Source organism: Oryzias latipes, chromosome 5, assembly GCF_002234675.1.
Source record: "Oryzias latipes chromosome 5, ASM223467v1".
Classification (NCBI taxonomy): Eukaryota; Metazoa; Chordata; class Actinopteri; order Beloniformes; family Adrianichthyidae; genus Oryzias; species Oryzias latipes.
Window position 1 is genome coordinate 3,942,557 of NC_019863.2, and position 18,122 is coordinate 3,960,678.

General features: G+C 40.8%; 1 protein-coding gene across 1 annotated transcript; it reads right to left on the bottom strand.

Moving 5' to 3' along the window:
* erbb3 (erb-b2 receptor tyrosine kinase 3) lies at positions 1-16,919 on the bottom strand. The gene is made up of 29 exons (XM_011474665.3): positions 16,601-16,919; positions 10,723-10,880; positions 10,245-10,431; positions 9,792-9,917; positions 9,608-9,673; positions 9,400-9,518; positions 7,647-7,788; positions 7,379-7,492; positions 7,124-7,241; positions 6,949-7,022; positions 6,764-6,854; positions 6,629-6,643; positions 5,469-5,683; positions 5,259-5,391; positions 5,050-5,143; positions 4,699-4,853; positions 4,568-4,624; positions 4,317-4,458; positions 4,084-4,194; positions 3,902-4,000; positions 3,466-3,651; positions 3,208-3,363; positions 2,998-3,073; positions 2,746-2,892; positions 1,998-2,095; positions 1,729-1,905; positions 1,557-1,625; positions 1,208-1,466; positions 1-1,032 (listed from the first exon to the last, which is right to left on the bottom strand). The coding sequence occupies exons 1-29, from the start codon at positions 16,683-16,685 to the stop codon at positions 266-268; spliced, it is 4,236 nt and encodes a 1,411-aa protein (XP_011472967.1). The 5' UTR covers positions 16,686-16,919; the 3' UTR covers positions 1-265.
* Positions 16,920-18,122: the final 1,203 nt, after the last annotated feature.

Below are 18,122 nucleotides of genomic sequence, written 5' to 3' on the forward strand. Positions count from 1 at the left end.
TTTTCAGCATTTATGGGTTAGATTAAACATAATCATTAGATTACCACACCCTCCTCATGTGTGTGAGGTTTTTTATGTTTGGTGATGTTTGGTTCTCCCCAGCCTTTTTTCTATTTTTGCTCAAGTATCTAGTACCTTCCTTGTTCTGTATTTTTGTAATCTCCTTTTTTAAAAATGCCCCTGCCCCTATTAAAACTGGTGCCTGATGGTTTGGACCCCTACATCCTTCATAATTATTGTTCTAGAGGTGAGAATGAGCTGTTCTTCATATGGGCACTGGACTAGGGTTATGGAACATTTTACTGTGCCAGTAGGCTGGATTGTCAAAGGATGTGTCTCCAGCAGCAGGTTCCCCTACCCCGAGTCCAGCTCGTACATTTTCGTGGGGTTCACACTCAGAGAAAAGCCCGTTGGTAACCCCAACTGCTGCCCCGGTATCTTTTTGCATGTTCTGGTACAGCCCTGCATCTGCAGGCGGTGGAGCAGTAAAGTAGTCCATGTCCTCATACTCATAAGTTTCGTGTTTGTCTCGCCTGTTGATCTTGAGCTCTTTCCTGTCTTGAAGAGTTTGCCGCAGCTTCGGCTGTTGGTTTGTGTAGTGATAGTTGTCATCTTCTACGTATTCCTCCTCTTCTTGCTCCTCTTCTACCTCCCTTTGCCTCCTGTCCATTATTGGAGGTGGAGGAAGCTCATGTGCCGGAGGACTTTCGTCTCTTTCAATACTTCTGATGTCCATGTCTTCATATTCAGCTTTGCTGGATCCCTGCAGCTCTAACTCAAAACTGATGCGTCTTGCTTTTCCCTCGAGAGACTGAGTGGTTTCGGAGGAGGAGGCCATAGCTTGAGACGATACAGACGAGGTTCGTTTTTTGGTTGGCTTCTGCTGCTGGCTGCTGTGCCTCAGAGAAACAGGTGTTAGAGACACCTGCTTATTCATGTACTCATATTCTTCATCCGGGTCGTCCAAGAGGCTTCCAGAGCGAGACTTGCCCATTCTGCCAGGAGTGGCTCGATATGAACACAGTAGATTCTCTGAAACCAGAAGACGATAAATGAGGTCAGTGATGTACGATAAACAAACAACGTCTGCTTTTCCAAAAGTAAACTACATTGTGCTTAAAAGCTCAGTAATAGACCGGAAAATGCATTTTTTTGTCAAAAATATTTCATCATTTTTTTTAAAATCTGATTTAGATTGTGGGATCACCTCTTTCTGGACTTTCCCCAGGAAGCACATATTCATCGTTCTCATCATCTTCATCAGGGAATGGGGTTTCTGGCGGCCCACCAGACATACTGTCTCTCTGCGAGACATAGGCGCTGTCTTGACGTTGACGTTTTCTTTTCAGACTCCCTCCCATAGAGAAGTCCTCGCTCATGTCCAGCTCCGCCGCTGTACCACAGCCCTCTGAGCTCTCAGACATGGTGCGGGCTGAGTTTAGCCTTGAACGCGACTGCCAAGAAGACTGCACAAGGGAATAAAAACACTTCTTTTTAATTCTAGTTTGCATAGAGAATCATGCAATTTTTAGACAACAAAGGATCGTTTTAGTTACCTGTGCTGCATGGTCAGCACCTGGAGTCATTGGCAGGTACCCAGCCCCAATTGATGGATTAATTACCAACTTAAATAGGAAAAAAAAAAGAAATACATCCTAAGCAAAACCGACTGGAATTTATGGAGACAATAATGACATTTTTGAAAGTGACAGAAATTGTTGAACCTACTTTGTTAGTGTCTGCTTTGGAGAGACGACTGACACTCCTAGAAAGGTAAGGGCGAGCTTGAACATCAAAGTCTTCCTCAACCACAAGGTCCTCAAGATCAATATCATTCAAGTCATCCAGGTCTGCACTTCGCTGGGTGACTTCATCAAGGGCCAACTGCTGCTGGCTGCAGTCCTCCTGGAAGACCAAGGCGAGATGGCATTAGCATTTTGGTAAAGCCATAGATTTCACTCCAAAACATTAGACTCATAAAATGGACTCAGTCTTACTTTGATCACCAGGTAACGAGGTGGGTCTCTGGCCATTCTAGTGAATTCACTGGCCAACTCCTTAAACGTTGGTCGCACGTTCTCATCAATCATCCAACCTGGATCATGAAAGATTGATTATTGATCATAAATCAGATAGAAGAAGCTTCGGCTGTCACTGAGGGGGGTTTAAGAAGTGCTTCTCTTGTCAATGTGCTGCTGATGATTAGAAAAAAAAAAAACTACCAATGATCGCCTTGTATAAAATAAAGACTGCAGAGCTGGTAAACTGTATTTATGTAATAACTCAATCTGCTGTATTCCTTTGAACAGCTTAATGTAAGCCAAAGAGCTCAGCACAGCTGTGTGTGCTTTTCTGCCAATGGTGCTGGAGTAGTTCAGATGGGTTTAAAAAACAGAATCCATCATCATTTAGAAAATGCTAAATCAATTCATCTAATCCCTGAATTGTTTTTCTTTAATCTTTGAACATTTTTGGCAAAAAGAAACAGCTTTTACTATAGTTTTAAAAGAATTGATCATTTTATCAATGTTTACTGTAATTCAATTAAAATCCCTCATTATGTGAAAACTGTTTTTCATAACTGAACCAAACTGATTTAAGACTGAAAAATTGATAAATCCATATAGACTTTTAAAAGATATTGAACTAGTTTGGGCGTGATAACCAGCCGAAATTAAAGTATTAAAATGTTTAGATGGTGAGTCATTTAGATCTGAAGCTAACATGTGTCGCTGTCATTCTTACATTTCACCATGACCATGTAGACATCAATGGTGCAAATGGAAGGCTGAGACAAACGTTCTCCATTTTCCAGCAGATCAGGAACCTCTTGTGGACGCATGTTAGCATACGGCTCTACCCCATAGGACATCATCTCCCACACGGTCACACCTGCAGTGAAGGAGAGGAAATTTGAGGCGTTCCAAACAGTTAAACCAACAAGAGATTGTCTTTGCTTTCACAAAGTTCCCCTTTTAATCAGTTTAACATCTTTACCATAACTCCAGACGTCGCTCTGATGTGTGTATCTGCGAAACAAAATGCTCTCCAAAGCCATCCATTTGACAGGTGTCTGAGAATGTAATCAGAAAAAAACCTCATGTGTTATTCTGAAAACTAAAACAAAAAGGTAAAAGCTGGAAGCAAAGGCTTCAAAAAGCTTTTTCTGAAAGTACCTCGTGTTTGTAAAGAAAAAAGCTGCCTCACCTTAACTTCATTGTAGACGTACTTTTTGTCCTCAGGACAGAGCAGATCTGCAATACCATAGTCAGAAATCTGAGCAGTGAAGTTGTTGTTCAGAAGCACATTTCTGGCTGCTAAGTTTCTGTGGACAATCTTATTGTCTTCCAGATAATTCATTCCCTGGGGGAAGCAAACGGAAAAGATGGAATGACATTGTTAAAAGAGTAAACACTTTTAAAATCAGAAGTAATAATACTATAGCATGCTGGGGGTTTTTTTTACCTTTGCAATCTGCACACACCAGTTGAGGAGCCTCTGAGGGCTCAGCTTGTTTTTGTTGTTCCTGATGTGCTCCAGCAGGGAGCCCTGAGTGCTGAGCTGGGTGATGAGCTGCAGACTCTCTCCAGGACAGATACCCAGGGTCCTCACAACGTTGATGTGGTTCAGGCATCCTATTGCTATCATGTGCTGTGGTGGACATTTAGATTGTTAACTGTCATAAAGTGGGTGTCATATATTCAGCCAAACCATTAATGGAAGGGTTCTTTACTCAAGAAAACACGTTTGGCATGCATTCCACCAACAGAAAAAAATACCCTTTTTGCACAGACATCTACAAAATGACAAAAATCATTAAAATGTTTTGAACTCCCTTGAAATTGGTCGTCGAATCCTTTTGTTTTTCTTGTAATTTCTTGCTTAGGTCCTGTTTTCTTACCTCTGTAATGTCGAAGAAGGTCTGTCGACCGGTGCGATCATGAACCGTCTTTATGGCCACAGGTAGTTTCACTGTATCACCTTCTGGAATCCAGATGCCCTGAGGGATCCAGAGGAAGGACATTCTCTCACATTCTGCCTACTTAAAACTGAAATGAAAAGTAAAGAGGAACTTCCAAATACCTTATGGACAGATCCAAACACTCCATTTCCAAGCAGCTTGATCTTACGCAAATCTCCTGGCTTTAAGATCCGAGCGTGAACTTTCTCTTTCTCTTCCAAAGGCTCAAAATGCTGTAATGCAACACTCAAAAATTAGCCAGAAAGACTTGAGAACCCTTCTTTGCATGTGATTAATAAAATCTCTGGCATGAGGTAGAGCTCAAGGAGATTTTTGGAAAACTGAAATCACTTACTTCTCCACTCTCCATGTACCTCCTCATAGCTCTCTTGCGACGGATGGCAAGACCGCGGCGGTACAGAAACGTCAACGTCATCACAGAGAACGACACAAAGATGAAAGCAATCAGTCCCAGCACTATGCCTGTGGTGGCTTGTCTGTTGGCAGACACGAAAAGTTTTAAAGGTTAGCACTTGAAACAGAATGGAAATACGCAAAACAGATGAAACAGTAAATTAGACTATGTAAAATCAGAGAGATATTAACCTTGAAATGGCCCGAGTAGATGCTCCAACACAGTTTTCCAACGCTGGGCCGGTGCAACTGGACATAAAACAAACAAGTCATTGTAGCATAATGTCACCTCTCACTGGTTCAGTTCTCAGTTCATTCCTTACCCCTCAGTGCAGTTTATATGGCACTGTTCACAGTTCCTGTTCTTGTCTGAATATTTAAAGACGATGCCCTCTTCCCCCATCACACCCTGGGGGCACGAGGACACGCAATGGGGACCATCCTTCAGGTTTGCACATGCAACACACTCATGTGCTCCCTGAAAATGGAAAACATTAAGGAAAATGAAGCTGGGAGAAAATAAAAATAATTGGAAAATGCATTTAAGAAATACAAAAACTTTGGAGAAATATACAGGTTTTCTCATTTCCAACAGTAGGGGGCAGCAGAAGGCTTAATCAGAAGTTACTTTGTTGGGTCAAATTATGTTGTGAATGGTTTGCAGAATGTCTTACCGGGCCGGTGCAGGTTGTCCGCCCCTCCTGGATCTGACACTGAGAGTGGCAGAGCTGACACTCCTTGGTGGATGTAACAAACTCCCTCTGCACCCTGAGTTCGAAAGGAAATGTCACCAACTGCGAGCAGACTGCTGGCCACGCCAAAAAACTTGGGACAGCATGACTCATTTATTACTCCCTTATAACTTGATTCAGTGAACACTAACCCAGATAAGAACATGCAGTCTGGCACGCATGTCCCTCCTCGGCTGTAGTTCTTGCAGCTAACACACTGGTCTGGCCCAGGACCCCAACAGCCATCAGCAGAGCACAGCGGGTCACACACATGGCCTTCCTCAACTGTACACACAGTAGTAGAAACATATGTGATCATCTCATTCATCAAAATTCAAGAAGGTCCCGCTCGTGTCCCTTACCACACTCCTTTGATGGGCGGTTTTCTTTGACTTCCACAAACTTTTGCCGTTTCTGGCGTGGACGGTTGTTCACGATGCGTGTCCAGTTCACAGTGTCCTGATAGCAGAGCTTTTTGTTTCCTGTGATGTAGACTACACCATCATTTACTTTCTGCAGCGATCGGAACCCCAGGGAGCTGAGGGATTTGATCTTCATCACCATTAAAGAGTAACCCCTGAAGCACAAGGACAAGAAGAGTTTTAGCGCCCTCACTTAAAGCAACACATTTATTTTACTCTCCTGATTTGTCCAATTTGAAATTCATGTTTGTGTTTGCTCAACAGGCAGTGGCAGATCCAGATGAGTTTAACCCCTGTGCTATTCTAGGCACTTTACCATTGGGAGTTGGGTCATCTAGACCCACTAGACAGTGCTCTGAACCTTTTTTCCTTCAATGATTTGTGATCTTCACTGGTGTCCATGGATTACATGAAATCTTTCCACCTTTATCCACCTTTGTCTTGGTAGGAATAGTAAGGGTGGGGTCATCTAAAATAGCACAAGGGTTAAACATGGGGGGCAAAAAAAATACATAACTAAGAAAAACAGAGAAGTCTTTTCTTTCTATAGAAGGTTGCATTTTTGTAAAAGATTGATTAAGGAGAAAAACTGCTTTAAGCCTTTATAACAGTGTTAGTTTCCTTAAACGTTTGCATTTTAAAGGTAAAAGTTTGTAAAAGTTGAACCCCACTGAAAAGTGAGCTACCCCCACCTCCTCAAAGATCTGCCCCTGCACAATAGGCATCACAGAATCGTTCATTTTAGATGTCAAACTCTAACATTTTCACATTTTTAAGAAGCAACAAATTATAATAAATGAAAGAAAACATTTTTGAAAACAGAATCAGAAAAATCACCATGAGCTTGGTTTGACATTTGTTAGTCCAGATCAGTTTTTTTAAATGAGGTCACTTTTTAAAAATACAGAAGATAATAGTATATAAATATTTCCCATAAATGAAAAACAACAGCATGCAGGAATAATGTTTTCCCTTAGATCTAACTTCAGAGCTGTGCATAACATAAATCACCCATAGAAACTGAGGTAAGACCAACACTGAGAAGTGAACATGAGGAAAGGTGGGACAGAGATAAAGACCAAGTAAGACGTCCACTGTACCTTTTGCTTACACCCCTTATCAGGGGGAAAATGTGGAGAGAGAAAATAAAAAAAAGATATCAATTAGTTAGAATAATGTTCAACAGTGTACCAAACATTATTACATGAATAGAGAGAAAGAATCCTGCCCCTCACTTGTAAAGTGTTCTGCCTTGAATGACTCTGAGGTTGGAGAAGACTGACAGGTTGGACAGGCTGTCAGGCCATGACTGAATGCTCAGATAGTCTAATCGAAGAAATACATTTTAAAGATTTAAAGTAGATAGTAAACACCAATCTGTGGCATATTGTTGCGACAGACAGACAGACAGCTTAGTCACCTGTAATCTCCTCCACAGTTTTGAAGATTTTGAGTTTTTCTGGATTGAGAGGAGGTATGCCATTGTACTCATCCCTTGGAGAAGAACAGAAAATACATTAACAATCATACAGATTTATAATACACGTATGTTAGCATTTGAGAAATAGTAGCAGCAGCAGCAGACGAGTGTTTACCCTTCAATTCCTGTGATAAGGAAGTGCAGGCTGCCCTGGATCTTAGTGCAGTTCATGAAACTGTCTATGTTATGAGCATCAACGGTCTCTCTACCTGGACTTCCTGTGCCATGACAGGCTGTTGCAGCAAGAAAGAAGACAAAGATTTTCTTTTTTTGCCATCTAATGATGCATGAAAAAGATGAACTTCTTATCATGTGTTCTTTTTCAAGGACTGACTGAAGCGTGCTGCAGCTTTTCAGTTGTACTGCTTACCTTTCGGACAGAGGCCTCCACACGGGTCACACCTTTTCACGCCATCCTTCTCAACCTCTTTTTTGTCAGAGGGACAGCTGCTCACACACGAGCTGCCATCCACCAAGAAGTTTGCTGTACAAACACAGGCAGAAAATGCACATGACAATAAAGAAGTGTGCCATTAAAACACAAGCTGGTCTCTTCTGTGAAACCAAACTGCTTCATAGACAAACATCAATTGTATGGAAACATGTAGGGAGTCACTGCAGGATGTGTTTGAACTCACCAGGGCACTCGGACACACAAAAAGAACCGTACTGGTACTTGGCATCTGGGTTGGGCTCCATTCTAAAGGCATGCTTGTTATAGATCAGAGCCTGAGGACACTGCGGCACACATGAACCCAAGTTGTTGAAGTTCTTGCAAGCCTGGAAAAAGTCACACATGTACCATTCAACACATGTTGAATAAAAAAAACGTTTTGTGTTTTTTACTGCTGCAGACCAGATTTTGGTCTTTTGTAACAACAAAAGCAGGTAAATTCCTTTGAAAATGTAAAAAAATATGACATGTGATTTTAATGGTTACAGGCGTGTGGCTGTCCAGCCCACTCTGTTCATTTTCAGGCTTTAGTTATCATAAAGTGCAGCCAGATTGTTTTTTTTAACAGGCTGAAAGATAATATCTTAAATATTTTATATAGTAGTAAGTGTTGATGAATATTGATAGTAATAAAAATACAGTTGAAGCAAAACAAAAAGGAAAAATAGATAGGAATAATAATAATAGAAACCACTCAATACTAGTCAAAACTAACCAAAGATTCACCTTTATGACATTTATGATACTTTTTTATTTCCTAAAGCCCCACTTTGAACATCTTTTGATTTATTTTAAAAGAGTTCAGAGTGTCTTTTAATTATGATTATCTAAAATCTAAAAACATGTTGTTTTTCAGAACATAGATTCTGGAGATCAGCAGGAGTTCATTATGAATTCAAGTATGAATTGTGGGCGGAACCTTTGGCATGCAGAACCCCCCCCCCTTGCTGAGAGCTTTATGTTTACATGGTTTCCCACTAGTTTACCGACCCTTAAACCCCCAACCTGACATTAGCAGTGCTAAAGAATGGTGAGCAAAGTCAGAGCTATCGAGCTGTACAGTTTTGTTTCTTGTAATTTTTTGATTTATTTATTTTCACTACGTACACAAGATGTTTTACATGAGAAATGGAAGGGAACAAAATCTAGAGCATCTAGATCTGATATACAGGTATGATTGTGGTTAACATCAAAGCTATCTTTTTAGAATAACACCAATACAATCTTTTGCAACAAGTTTATTTAAGGTGATTTTGGATTTGGTTTCTTGATTGTTTTAGATCCTGACTCCTTGGATTGAAGCACATCTTTCCATTGTTTTTGTTCTGAATTTTTGCAAAATGCAGAAATCTCACATCCTTTTAAATTCTGTGTATCTTTTATGAGGCAGATGTCAGCACGGACAAAGAAAACAAGGACGTACATAGTCGTACAAGCGAATGCATCAGAATGGAGCGGAGCAACCTCAGCGTCACTAATATGATTTTTTTCAAACATTTTTCTGACTGCAAATTTTATCTTAATTTTCTTGATATATGCCCTCCATCATCAGAAAAATACCTCAAGAACATGATAAAAACGGCAAAAACAGTTTTTGGTGTTAGTGGATCTTGCACTTCTGACTAAACTTAAAATGATTATTTAAACTCCATGTGAGGATAATGTAGAATATGTTAAAATCCCAGGAACAGATCAAAGGTTGTTTGTCACATTGACGTAAGACAAAGAATAGAACGTTTATTAATGTACTTAATTTTCTTTAAAAAATGTTTTCTGACTTGGATAAAAATATACTTAAGTGTCTTAGCAAAATATAACTGTAAGATGTAATCCTCCAAAAACAAAGTGTTCAACAATATTTAGTGACAAAAAAGAGTCAGCAAACGTATTTACGACACAGGTACTTCCTCCTCATAAGAACCTTCGGATAAACTCACAAAGCAGTCAGTGTCCAGGGGTCCCCTGCATCCTCCTGCACATTCGGTGTGGCAACACTCGTTTGGGTTTGTGCCAAAGCATCTGCTGTTACACTGAGGAGCGCACACAGTATGGGTCACTGAAACACAGAAAATGACATGCTAACTCACCTCAACGCGATGCAAACCACATGAAGGTGCTCTACATTAAAGGAGCACTAATACTCACAGATCTGGCATTTGTCACTTCCTGGTCCCCAGCATGGCACATCCTTGCAGCTTTCATGACAGGGCTCTGGGATATCATTTGATCATCATTAAAACACTTTTTGTAAAGACAACAGTGATTGTTTAACTGCTACATGGAGGTATGCGTTCAGTGCGAGAGCATGTGATTTGTATTTTTGACTCACTTATTGGCCCGTTCTCCTCAATCATAATATGGGCTGATCCATTTTTGACAATGTCCTGCCAATTCACCTGTGGAGCATAGCTCAGGAACTTATTCTGGATGATCTTGACACCTCCTCTCAGAATCTCTGTGGAAGGCATGCATGCAAATGGGAAAGTGAGATTAGTGATGCAAGCCCAGGCAAGCCCATGATTCATTCCATCAAGCACTGTCGCTCACTGTTTACTACACCACACGCAAACCCAGTGAAAGGAGCCGGAGCTCATGTTACACTGGCAGTTGAGCGGTTGAGGGTACGACACATTCCAGGGAATTTACAGAGTATATGCATCGTTGCCCTGTGACAGCCAGTATTCAGAGGGTGTGACTGTGCTGCGTGGGCGTGCGAGCTCCAACGAGGTCATACTTATTGGCTTTCCACTCTTTAAACACACACCATATATGCTCTGCGTACCTGTCAGTTGTGTCAGGCCCAGCTCTTGGAGGCCATGCTGCCCATTCTTCTGGTAGTTGAGCATCACAGCCAGGGCATACTGGTCCTCATAGAGGGTGTTGCCTCTGATGACCCGCAGCTGGTCTAAAGGGAGGCGGCTGAACTGGTTCACGGCAAACAGGACGTAGCCTGTCACCTCTTTAATGGACTGCAAAAAAAAAAAATCGACCTTTAGGGAGACTTTTAAAAGATTTAAATACTTTATTCGCTAAATGTTTTGGCGTTAAAAACAAGCTTCTCCGCTGTTTTGCTGAGATACAGGACAGGAGCTCCAATGAACGTCTGAACAGTCTGGTTTAGAGAGCAGGACTTCCCAGGAAGGCGTTCCACAGTGGGAACGTTCACATCCATGCCCGGACCCGTTAGCACTTCCTCTCAGTGACACAGATTCTGGGACAGGATTACCAATAATCTGCTCCTCACAGACTCACAGCCTCACCTGCAGGAAACTGTAGTCTCTGTTGTGCTCCATCATGGTGATTTCGAGGTTGCCCATCACTATGTTGCAGTTGGTGTACATGCTCTTCATCTGGTTGTACTGGATCTCGGAGTCTTTAGTCGTACTCAGGCCATTTTGGGTGCCAGGGCAAACGGTCACTGGAGCAGCAAAGAAGAAGAGTTTTGGTTAAGAACCTTCCCCCTGACACTTCTCCACTTAAGATCTTAAACCAACTGTAGCCACAAGCTGGTACAATATAAAACTTAGCAATGCAGCATGATCATGTGTAGTTTATTTGGACCAGGGGCCTGCAACCCTAAACACTTAAAGAGCCAATCAGGTCGATTTCTCACGGACAACAACCCAGGAGCCGCAAAGTCTGACTTCACCCTCATAATAAGACACTGATTTGCAATTATGTTATTGTTGCTATTATGGTAAAATATAAATACACTTTTGACAGAGGTTCACATGAGTTCCTTTCAAAATAAGACACGCTGTGCCACATAGTAACAGTCATCTGAATGCAGCAAATGTAGAAGTATGTACTGTTATCTCAGCAGTGAAAAAAAACAAACATCTTTACTGAGTTTCTTTTTGTTGGTAAACCACAGACATAAACTCATAAACCTATCAAACTCAAATCTATCACCTTTAATTCTTTTCAAAACAGAAGCTCCACCTTTCAATCCAGTACACTTTATGTAGGAATTCTGGTTAAGCTCACTGACCAGAAACCTTTTTTATGCCATAGATGGCGCTCCAAAGTCTTTCCAAAGATTTTAGTCTGACTGTGGTGAACCACGAAGCCTCTCTGTCTGATGGATTGATGGAGCATTATGGGTAATGTAGTCAGGAGCTTCCCAGAGAATATACAAATAAAGTTGAACATATCCAACTGTTTTGTTTTGCTTGACTTGTCTTAAGTTTTAAAAAAAAATATGTTACTTTTTAAAATTAAAAATAGGTTTCTTTTTCCTAAACCAGAGAGCCAAAATGGAGAGGTCAAAGAGGTTGCAGAGTAATATTTAAATTACTTGCTGTTTTTGTCCCATTTAGAAAAATTTGCTCTGAATGGTGCCATTAGAAACGAATTCTTGTCTTTAAGAACTAGATGTAAAAACCACCTTGTTGACTGGAAATTGGTGATAATTGATCAAATTGAAAGAATGACTTATTTCTTTGGTGCTTTTTCAGAAGCACCTATGAATGATTTTACCCACTGGAGACAGAAGAACTAATGGTTTTTTCGTCATACAACAGCACAAACGCAATGTTGATATTGGAACTAAGACAGCTGATTGTCATTTACTACAAACCACTGTGTCCAGCCTGTTCAATATGAACAAATGTGTTGTGACAGTGTGAAACAAGCTGAGGATTGTGTCCGGGCCATGTCCATCTCGCCAACAAACACACCGGGCCTTGTTTCTGGTCAGTGGGAGTTCAGCCTGTCAGCGTCACTCGAAGGCTGCTTTGCTATTCAAATGTCAACCAGACCAGAAGCGGCAGAGAAAATGGAGCCACGGACGGACAAACAAATGCTTATCTAGGAGTTTTGAAGAAACTATCCAGGAACTCAAACATATCCTCACTGATGGAATTCACACATTTGAGTGTATATTCTACATTTTTTATCTGAACATAAATACAATCTGTGATTTTTTTCATGGCTTAGAATGTGTCCTGCTCTCACACCTTATAGGACTCAGATGTGTTAAAGGAGAATTGGAAACATGCCCAGGAGATTCGAAAACACATTCCATTGACTAGCATGCAGAAGTCAGCAGAGTAACAAGGGCATTGATGGCTAATGATTATTAGCCTCACACATAGTAGGCGGGTCTGAGTGTGCACACATCTTGTACATATGTTGTAGGAACAAAATCTGTTTGCACACCAACAGTGGACTCACCTGACTTCACACTTTGGCTCAAGGTTAAGCTCTGAGTCACAGTTGAGGGCGATCAATTAGTGATTTTGGCGAGACGGTAACAATCCAAGTCAATGAAAAAATCAGAGGTAGGACGTTTGAGAAGTCAACAGATCCTCTTTCCACCAGAACGGCTGTTTACTTAGTGACAGGATTACGTTCACTGGAACTGATTTTGTTCCAAGAAGAAATGTGAGCAACCCATCCAGTTACTTTGAGCTTTTTCTTCTTTTGCTCATTTTACTAGCAGAGTTCTCAGCTACTGCTACTGAACAGGTGTTCTGAAATGCTTTTTCCTGGTTCTGTGAAAGAAAACCCACTTCTTATGGATATTTATTTTCAAAGCTTCAAAACAATTAACTGCAAGTTGCTATGACACATTTTCTAATGATTTAAATGAAGTAACTATCTGTGGAGGAATGTGGGTCTACAGCATGAACCACAGTAGAACATTGTGTTGTTGTAGTTTTGATGAAAACCTGAAGGAAAATGTGAGGTCTTTGTGATAAACACAGCCAGATGTCATCTTTTTTGACACATCAAGCCGTGGTATCAGCTGACTTAGTCGAGCCGATTTGATCAAGAGTTCTTACATCTTCCCTAACCTGCAGTGCTGCTGCTAAACAAAACAATTAAATCACTGAACTGAACCTTGCTCTGAAATGTCCACAATGCATTGCACATTTGCCTACAACACCATGTGGCTGCAGGCTTTTGTACTGTATAATTTGCTCTAACAATAATCTATCTTTCAAACTGTTTTATGCAGCAATGCTTCATGTCCATCTTTTTGGTAAAACCTCAAATTTTTTTATTATATTACAAGACAATTCCACAATGAACCTAAAACTGTCCAAAAAAGTCGATTCTGAAAGGTTAATTTTAACTTTTTTTCCCTGCAAAAATCACCAAATTTAAAACAAAACCATTTTTACATTTTATAACAAAGTCAAAACATGTGGAGACAAAATCAAACTGTAAAATCCAAAAACAAAGCAAAGAGAAGGTGATAACAGTGTGAAAAATGTATCAAAACTAAAACATTTATTACAAGAGGTGTCACTATTATGTGTCATAACTAGTTTGCTTTAAACCAAAAATTGTAATCGAAAAACCTTTTTGAAACCTTCCTATAACATGTTGAATGAAAGCTGTACAAATGGTGGGGGTGGGTCTCATTCCTACAACATTGTAATCAGAGATACAATGTTTGCAGATGTCCACCATTGCTTTCACCTGTACATGGTTTGACCGAACATTTTTATTGTTAATATCAGCTCTCAAAAGGTTACAGTTTAAACTGCAAAGAGTTCGAAACTTCCTCTTTCCTGCTCCGAGAAGCGATTCCTGCAATCTCCAGAACACCTATGACTCTCAGGTGTTTGGAAATTTGAGGGAGAACCCGGAGAGGGATTTGCAAATGTGACAGAAGCATTCCCATCGGGCCCAATCCCCGCCGGCAGGAATCAACAGTAGATTTGGAGGACAGAATGTGACAGAGCGACATATTGAGTCATTGAACGGTACGTGATCTGCAGCTGTAGAAGCTGAACATCTCAGCTGTGTCAAAGTAAGACTTTCAGCATGGGCAGGTGTGTGGTAGACGTAAACTACACAAATGACACATCCATGAATACAATGGCTCTATGTTACAGGAGAGTCATGTGCGTTTTTAAATCGTCCTTCAGAAATCTTGCCTGCTTCCTCACTCTCTGCTTTCAGCACCAACTTCCCGCACAGCACATGAAGCCACTGCAGCATGGTGTGGTGGCATCGTCCTCACATGACCCAACACACGTTGAGAGCATGGCACGGATCAGGTTGGGCTGTTGTTTTTCTTCATCTGTTACAAAGGAAAACTAGAGGCTTCCAGAAGGAAAACAATAGAGGGAGGGGGAGATAAACAAGCTCAAAAAGTGACTGAAACGATGACTGACGCAAACAGAAACTTGGCACGGGACAGCTAGAGATTACTGCATACCTCACAGGTAAGCGTGCACTCACACGCACACGCGCACACACAAAGACGTACACCTGAGTGCTTCAAGTGCTTTATTTCCCCTGGGACTCAATTGGTTCACAGCCAGAGATGACGTTTGGATGAGCGGGAAGATCCTCTGCCTTTGTGACCACTGGGTTAGACTTTGCTGAGCAAACAGAGCAGCTAGGAACATGCTTTAGCCCCAGGTATAGCAGAATATTTGCTTTCCGACTAACTTTTAGTCTTCCTAAAAAGGAATAGGTCATACTCAGCACTGTGATACAGTTAAAACTTGTTAATTATAGTTGTACAACCAAATACTTGAAGCTCCATTTGCACATCCATTTGTTATCTTCATCAGCTTTTTCCATGTTGCTGGAGTTTTTTGCAGAGCTCTTTTGGTAAATGCAGCCCGGCCCGATCGCAAGTACACATCTGAACTCTACACCAAGTAGAAAACAAAAAGCTGGCACTTCCTGTTGGCACAGTTTCAGAATGGTGATGGAGTTACTAAAGGTTGGCAGAGGATGTTGACAGCAAAAACAGGCAGGAGTCGAAATTGTGACACCATGGGCAGATATTTTTAAACAATTTGTAAGAAAATGGTTTCATCAAGAATTTATGATTTTAAGAAAAAATTGCAGTCACTAAGACATTTTTTCTCAAACTAAGATTTTTGAAAAACTTTATTGATCTGATTCTTGTTCCTGTAAGACAGAAATTAAGATATTTTTTCTTATGACTGCAACCTCATGGAATCAGCTTTGCCTCCAAAAGATCCTCCTAAACGATAACAACCTTAAAAAGTTTAGGGAATTCTTTTTGCGTTCTATGGGAACTATTCAGTAAAAGGATCCAAACCACCTTCACTGAAAATCTCTGTTCCTTAAATGCAACTTTGTAATAATATATGAGTAATTCAGAAGAGCAAAAAAAAAAAAAAACGTAGATGAAGAAAAAGTCTTCAGAATCTTCAAGCAGAGCTAACTCCTCTGATGCATTAAGCCCTAAGCGTTTTCTGCTTAATGCTTAATGTTAGAGATGGACGGGGTCAGCAGTCTCATGTTCACCTTGTTTTTCTCAGAAGCAGAGTGATTGGCTTCACCTGCGGCCAGGTGGCACCAAAAACAACAACACAAAGTCAAAGGTCACACCACAGCTCAAATCAAAACACTCCTCTGCCTCCAAAACATCTCAACTGCCAGGAAATGAGTGGAGCAGATTTATTGGATCTGACTGAAAGTCTACTTTTTGAGTTTTTTTATGCTAAAGGAAAGTTTTTGTTGTATGACTTCAAATAAAATCATGGAAAGTTTCCAGTAAAACTCTCTTAGTGGCATTTGTGTCTTTGACAAACATGACGCCAAAAAACATGTGGGAACATCAATACAGAAGGTTTTGCTGCAACTATTCCAACTTATTTAGATCTGTGATACACATTCTTGTAAAATAAGAATAAATAGTCTTTCAGAAACACAGTAGACTTGTGTTTTCCAGACCGATGATTAAAAAAAACTCTGGGGCATCTACAAAATCAGAACCTTTTAACACAGAAAAAGTGCTGTTTTTAAAAAAAATAATGACATTATAATTTCATTTTGTGCCATAGGTTTTGCACAAACAGAAAACAAGGAGATAAAACATCCTTTTCCCCCCAGCAGTGTGTTTAGAGTGAAGGGCAAGCATTGATTCCGGTATATGACTCTGTCTGGCAGAAAGGCTTGGCTCTGTCGCAAAACCTTGAAACAATTGAGGCAAACATGATAAAGGCCACAGAGTCGTGGGAGAGGTGCAGGTGAGTCACGGCAAACAAGTTCTGCGTGTGCGGAACAGGTTTTGGTCTCTGAGGACAGGTGTTCCTCTGACTGCTGCTCACAGGGGCTTGTCTTTAGTACTACAACGCAAACATGACCGCTTCACCTATGTGTGTGTGTGTGTGTGTTTGCGCGCGTGAGAACACTTACTTTTGGGCATCTGAGCCCCGCAGAGCTGGAGAGCGCACACCAGGGCGCAGATCACCTGTGTCCCCCTCCCCCGTAAACGGCTCATCCTCACTTTCACCAGCAGAACTTCAGCCTTCAATCATTCCAGAAGCTGCGGTTTAAATCCGTCCTGTGTCATTTCAGTCCGCGACGGTGCATTTCAGCCAACAGATCGGTCCCTGCCTGACTTCCCTTTATCCTCTCAAATGTAATAATAAATCCACCAGAACAGAAGAGCGGGTTTGGTTTTCCTCCTCTCCACACTGAGCGGGGAGCTCGGTGAACCTGCGCTCTCCCGGGCCGGAGTGGCAGCAATCCGCGCAGCTCAGTGATTGCGGCGCAGCGCGCAGCCAATCAGCGGCGGGAGCGCTTCTTTCTGCCGCACTGATTTATGTGGGCGGGATCTTCATGACCAACGGATCAGACTAAAAAAAAACAAACAACTTTTGCAAACACCCCTCATGCGTAAAATGCTATAAATGTTTGCAGCCTTTGCAGAAAAGCGACTCCAGAAGTTCGCCCAAACAAAAAAAGAATCAAAACCCAAAACAATTTTAACGTCATAAAGGACACTGATTGCAACAAAATAGCCGAATAAAACGTTTGTGTAATGTTTGTGCATTAATTGTGTGTGTGTATATATTTAGATGTGTGTGCTTTTCCCAGTTTGTTGTATTTTTGAGCCTCAGATCAATGCAAAGGAAATTATTTCCCCTCCTATTATGACATGGTGTCGTCACTTTGAAGCTGCTCAAAAACATGTATTTTTGTTCGAATTGACTAAAACAGACTAGCTACAATGTATAAAGTTGATAAAACTTCAATAAAAACGGAGACAAAGTGCAGAAGCTGCAACAATGTGTTTGCTTTATGTGTCTGCAGAAATTTCCTTAAGGAAAAAAAACACCTTATCCAACTCCATGACAAGGACATTTTTGAGTGCACAGATTTCAGATTGACTTGTTTTGTTTGTGCCGGGTTAAAAAGAGAACTACTGAACTGGTTTGGCTCGTTAAGGCAATAAGAAAACAGCAGCTCAACTGACTACCAGAGCAAACTGCAGGATTTCTGACATTTTTCCCATAAAAACATCCAAACTGTGGCCTTCATGAGATTTGTTGACCCAAAACTACTTGATCCTTAAAAGGATTAAAAACTTTGTTTTTAGACATTCAACAATATTGCACCGGCTTTTAAGCAGCTCCACCTTTACGAGCTTTTCTCAAAATCAGCACAGGGGAGAATTTTTTGTCTCAATAGGATCTAGAAATAAGGAGATTCCTATTAAAATGAGTCAAAATCCTTTTGCTTCGTAATATTGACAGCAGAAAAACTTGATTTAGGACACACAAAAAACTAAAATTGTTGGATTTAAGAAAAACTACACGTCATTTTATGTACATTTTCAAGTGCTTACATTTTATTTCATTTCTGAAGGTGATAAGAAACACTAATCTTTGGTTCAATTTTTTAAGTTCAATAATTGTTGAAAAGTTAGTCAGTG

Coding starts and splice junctions, on each gene's coding strand:
- erbb3 (XM_011474665.3), bottom strand. CDS start 16,685: ATGAGCCGTTTACGGGGGAGGGGGACACAGGTGATCTGCGCCCTGGTG. Junction 10,881..16,600: donor CGGGGCTCAGATGCCCAAAA/GTAAGTGTTCTC, acceptor TTGCTGCTCCAG/TGACCGTTTGCCCTGGCACC. Junction 9,918..10,244: donor GGGCCTGACACAACTGACAG/GTACGCAGAGCA, acceptor TGCCTTCCACAG/AGATTCTGAGAGGAGGTGTC.